General features: G+C 32.9%; 1 protein-coding gene across 1 annotated transcript; it reads right to left on the reverse strand.

The window, feature by feature from the left end:
* Positions 1 to 577: 577 nt before the first annotated feature.
* Positions 578 to 4,981, reverse strand: LOC141692651 (protein NDL1-like). The gene is made up of 11 exons (XM_074497557.1): positions 4,839 to 4,981; positions 3,216 to 3,315; positions 3,013 to 3,110; positions 2,789 to 2,877; positions 2,520 to 2,580; positions 2,348 to 2,434; positions 2,197 to 2,274; positions 2,051 to 2,107; positions 1,559 to 1,614; positions 1,317 to 1,452; positions 578 to 1,092 (listed from the first exon to the last, which is right to left on the reverse strand). Exons 1-11 carry the CDS (start codon positions 4,896 to 4,898, stop codon positions 832 to 834), a joined length of 1,083 nt encoding a protein of 360 aa, XP_074353658.1. The 5' UTR covers positions 4,899 to 4,981; the 3' UTR covers positions 578 to 831.
* Positions 4,982 to 5,314: the final 333 nt, after the last annotated feature.

Here is a 5,314-nt window from a genome sequence, read left to right on the forward strand (position 1 = left end):
CCCTTTATTTATTTCAATGTGGGACAAACATTCTCAAATTTTCCAAGCTTTTCCAAGCTACTTTCAACTCTCATTTCATATGGATTTCATTAAGAAAATTCTTAAAACCATACATGAAAATTTAAGTTCAAATATCATTGAACAATTTCCAATCATTAGATTTTAGGATTAACATCAAGAACATAATTAAATTAAGCTCTAAAATCCTAATTTTCTAACAGTCGCTCCAAGAAAAATTCTATGACTTGCAAACCTCAACTTTTGTATCTCTAAAGTAAACAAATATGCTAGAGCATCTACAAAAACGGATATAAACAAGAATACCGTCATTTGGCAGAGCAATTGTTACAATACTGTAATGTAGAAGAAACAGCCACTACAAACATCAATGACCAGTTAACACAAGAGAACTTAAAGTAAATTACAGAAGAACAGAAAAAAAAAACAAAGCAGCAGAAAGTTAATATTTCGAAGAATCCTTCTCTGATTATAAGTTAGATGAAGATGTAATAAAATGATGTAGATCACCTAAAGGACGCAAATAAACCTCTCATGTTTAATCATCTTTAAAAGAAAGTATTGGAAATTATTATTATTATTATTATTTTGATAGTTAACAATCTATAAATGACATGATTGTAAAAGAATGAAAAGAATTTGACAAATCTAATCTCCCTTTATGTCTTACATAGAACAAAAGAATGTCCTTCCCCCTACCTAGTTTTAATCACATATATACCCTTTTTCGCCTATCTAAAGAATACTGCATATAAAAGAATCTAAATACGATGAGGTTTGTAGCAACAGGAAACAGCTTTTAAGCCAGGGGAATCAAGATTGAATGTGCACTAGGAGTCTGTCTTCTTCATCACCTAAGTCAGGCGACACCCTAGTCTTGATTGGTTTCAGCTTCAAGCCCATACTTTCCGGAGAGAGAAGCTCTGCGGAAATGCACGACGGGCTGAGTGGGCTCCTCGGACTGCCGTTCAACTGGTACGGTCTGTACAAGCCGTACGCCATGAGGAAATACTCCATTGGTATCAACATTGCATGTGGTTGCTCTTCTGTAACTAATGATCCGCATGCTTGTACCTGTTAAGAAAAACAGACACCAGATGCAAAGCTAATTTTTTTTTTATATCAAGCATCAGCTAATAGATAAACAGTCATCAGACGTAAAGCTAAATTTTCTTTATAGGGAATAATCTATAAATGACATGATTGTAATTTATCTTCCATGTAAGATTTATGATTCTTTTATTGAAACAACAGAAGAGAATAATGTGAAGCAGACACAAACATATAGTGTATCATACCTCAACCAAGGCACAATATCTTCTGTCCAGTTTTGCCGTCATATGGAGAGCTTCCGAATGAAAAGGAGATTGATCTCCAACAAAGATTAGTGTTCGACATCTTAATGTCTTCAGGCCTTCTGTAATGTCGGGTCTCCTAATCATCGATACACAGAAGTTTAGATACTATTTATTCAACAGATATAATTAATGAGGTAATGTTTTGATGATATAAACAATCAGGTATTCTTATTCAGATTCACCTATTAATTGCTTGGAGAAACCGCAAAACATTTACACTCTGCTTCTCATCCAGCAACTGTAACAAAAAAAAATAATAGTTTCAATCTTAAATAAGCCAAACACCATGTCATTCAATAACACCAAAGAACAAAGAAATTATTTTACATCTTGTTAAAGCAAAAAAATTATTCCCTTCCTATGTCTTCACACTATACTGAAATGCAGAGTATAAAGGCCTAAATCTTGAGAATCATGGACTGCCCAAGCGGCGGGAAGGGTGCTCCTAGTGCTAGAAGAGGCCTAAAGTGTGACTTTAACCTCCCCTCTATACTCTACTTCAATCAATGTATATATAAACAAATAAAAGGCCCAACACCTGAGATTTCTAAGATTTATAATTAATTCCATGGAAACCGGTATCAGGCAAGTGCAGAGTGCAGACTGCAATAGATTATGTAATCCGCTAATATGCATGCGATCAAAAGGTATACTGAAAAAGATAAAGTACTAACCTTCCTGCAAGCTTGAACAATATCTGATTCTGGGACTTCTGGGCTTCCGCGAACTTCCTGATAGAATTCGTGATGTCTCAAACCAATTAATAAGAATGATGAAACTTACTACATGATGAATATCATGGCTTGAATTTTAATTTCACCTCACTGAAGTATCGGTAGAGCAAACATTGCTTCAGTAAATGACACATCCCATAGAAATATAGCAAATTTGACATAACCTACATTCATAAATAAAGTTAAGCTTTGTAAACTTGTAATAGAAGTCGGTGCCCTGAACTAAAATATTGGTACCTTGTTACACAACCATTCGGTCCATGAGGGTGCTTTACATAGAGGGGAGATGAGTATCAGACCAAGAACTCGTTCCCTGTATTTGATCTGTAACAAGAACCAAGGTTCATCAACAATTCTAAATTCATTTGATAGAGCATGACAAGGGAGAATAGTAAGGATTGATACATACAGCAAACAGGGTGACGATATAAGCACCCGCCATTGCCCCCAAGCACATCACTGCACCAAGTCTGAATGAAGTAATTATCATTTCATTAGTAACGAACGTATGTTCATATTTATATATTACAGACACGCAAATAATTTACAACAGCAGCATCACTAGTAAAAATACATTCTTGTTTACAAAAACCAGTAAACTAGTTTATTAAAATCTCGGACAACATAGTACGAGTTATACAAAGTCAAAGTAACAGATCTTTGACTTAAAGAGTTTACCTAAAATAATTAAGCACCTCAAGGATCTGATCAGTCAAATCGTCAACAGAAGGCATAATGTTGTTAGGACAAATTGCTGCAGCTCCCAACTGCAACAACTCTTATAGAAGACCAGAATAAAATTAAAATGTGAATAAAAGGCACTTGTTAACAAAGAAAATCTTTCACAAAGTATAGTAATTAGAAAGTAAAAAAATTATCTACAAAGCAAATAATTCACAAACCTCATGCCCTGGAGGACTGATATGGTAGATGCAGAAATTATGAAGCAGCAGAGAAGCTGCTTCTGGACAAAAGAATAAACCTTGGAAGCATGACATATCTGTTTGTTTTAGAAATTAACGAGAAAGAACTTCATCACATTACAGATAAAGATAAGAGCAATTACAAACACTGGAAACAATAAAAGAAGAAAATCTGGACATACGATTTAGAGCCAAATCAGGATAGGTAAGCAAAGCTGGTTTATCCGGGTCCCCGTAAACAATAACAGACACAGGACCGCAGCCAGTCTTTACAATATGTTCCTAAATGAAATTCGCAAGAAGTTGTCAAACTGTGTAGATAAAAAGCAGATAGCATATAGAGAAATATTAACAGCAAATGAGTAAACAAAAATTGAGGTTTAAGTTTTAGAATAGTCTCCACTTCAAGAAAATTGATCCAAACATTTTTTTTGGAAATGAAAATCAATGATAAGACAGGAGATCACAATCATCACAAAATCTTTGTACTCCATGAAAGATAATACCATGTGCACTGTCCCCTTTTTGAGCAAGCTTACTTCAACAATTAACTATTAATTATAAATTTGATATTGAACAAAGGGCTTCTAATCCTATGCAGGGCAATTATCGGCTAAATAAAATTTTATACTTAACAATGATTGGATACTTAAAAAGTAACTAACTTTAAACAAAAGCAAATGATGGATTCCAGAATAAAAACAACATGAACAGATAAACATAATCATCAAAATAATGATGACAACAACCAACCAATCAGAGACAAGTAATACACTTTTTCAAGGGAAAGTAACAGATAAAGTGAGAGGTATTACCAAATTATCTGATGACTGTATTTTTTACCAATAAAGATAAGAACTCAGAATAAATAACATAAGAGAAAAAGAATAGATAAATTAATATAACAAAGGTTAATGTTTAGATTTAGAAAAAGTGCCGTTGCTCCTTGATTTACTACTAGCGACTTTTGCTATGTTTGTTCATAAAACTTACAATTCCAAACTACTGACTTGCTTGTTCTAAATTTGTATTATATTTATTTCTACCTCATGGATTCAATTTCAAGCAATTATTAGTTCACTTTTACGGGGTTACAACACCTGGGAAGCTGGCAGGATTAATGAGCCCCTAAAAAATGAACTAGAAAGTGATTGATTTTAGAGGATAAAAATGATAAAATCAGTATATGACATGACACAACTCGAATAACCCAAATATGAACCCTAATGCCACATTTATTAAAATTGAATTTCTTTAACTCATATATTCACTTTTATCAAAGAAACCTAGAACAACATGAAATTAACACAATTAGCACGAATAGTACAATACTATCCAAACCCCGAAATTTGCCACCCCCTAATCACAATTATTGTAAAAACACACAGCCTAATTGTTTCCAATGAATCTCTGATCAAATGTACTCCAACTGTGTGCATCAAACACTTCCTTATGCTAATTTAACTAAACTAAGCTAATCCAACACAAACACACATTAATTCTAAATATAACAAGGGCCATATAATCGTATATCAAACCAAACAGCACAAAACATAGAAACTTGATAATAAACAAGAAACCATACATAAAAACAAGAAAACACCATAACTAAAACTGAACTAAAAGATCTACAATTTCAAAAATTACACAAACCCCACTTAAAAAGATGGCATTTTGATCCACCCCATCAATTCAAACTACTTAAAAAAAGTTTAAAAAAAATTCACCCATTCTGCATATTTTAAAGCAAGAACACACATAAATAAATAAATAAAAAATAAAAATTTAGCTCATAAAAATGAAACCTTTCCACCAAGAAAAATGGTCTTCATATCAACAAGAACTGAACCACTTGACTCTGCCATGCTTTTTTTAAAAATTGATAAAGATTTGAGTTTGGGTGGCTTATATAAACAAGGGCTTGTTTGTTTCTGTGTCTACAATCTTATTTATGTAGTGAGGTGTAGCCAGATTGTCAACACTGACTCGAGTCAATGGTTTGTTTTTAACCATGGTTAACTACCGACATCTTGCCTCAGATGGGTCAGAGGCCGTTGTTTTCCTCATCTTCTTCTCTACGACGTCGTTTACTTGAATGTTTTTTTTGTTTTTCTAAATGTTTTATTTGTGTCTCACTTAAGTAGAAATATTTTCCATCATTTACTAGTTACTAGCTTAAAACCCATATGGATTACATATGGATCGTACCGATCTTTTTTAATATTATATATATATTTTTTATACAATTTAAATTTAATTCTTAATTTTGTTCATTTAAAAT

This window comes from Apium graveolens, chromosome 10 (genome assembly GCF_009905375.1).
Source record: "Apium graveolens cultivar Ventura chromosome 10, ASM990537v1, whole genome shotgun sequence".
Lineage (NCBI taxonomy): Eukaryota > Viridiplantae > Streptophyta > Magnoliopsida > Apiales > Apiaceae > Apium > Apium graveolens.

Coding starts and splice junctions, on each gene's coding strand:
- LOC141692651 (XM_074497557.1), bottom strand. CDS start 4,898: ATGGCAGAGTCAAGTGGTTCAGTTCTTGTTGATATGAAGACCATTTTT. Junction 2,878..3,012: donor TCAGTCCTCCAGGGCATGAG/GTTTGTGAATTA, acceptor GAGTTGTTGCAG/TTGGGAGCTGCAGCAATTTG. Junction 2,581..2,788: donor GAGGTGCTTAATTATTTTAG/GTAAACTCTTTA, acceptor TACTTCATTCAG/ACTTGGTGCAGTGATGTGCT.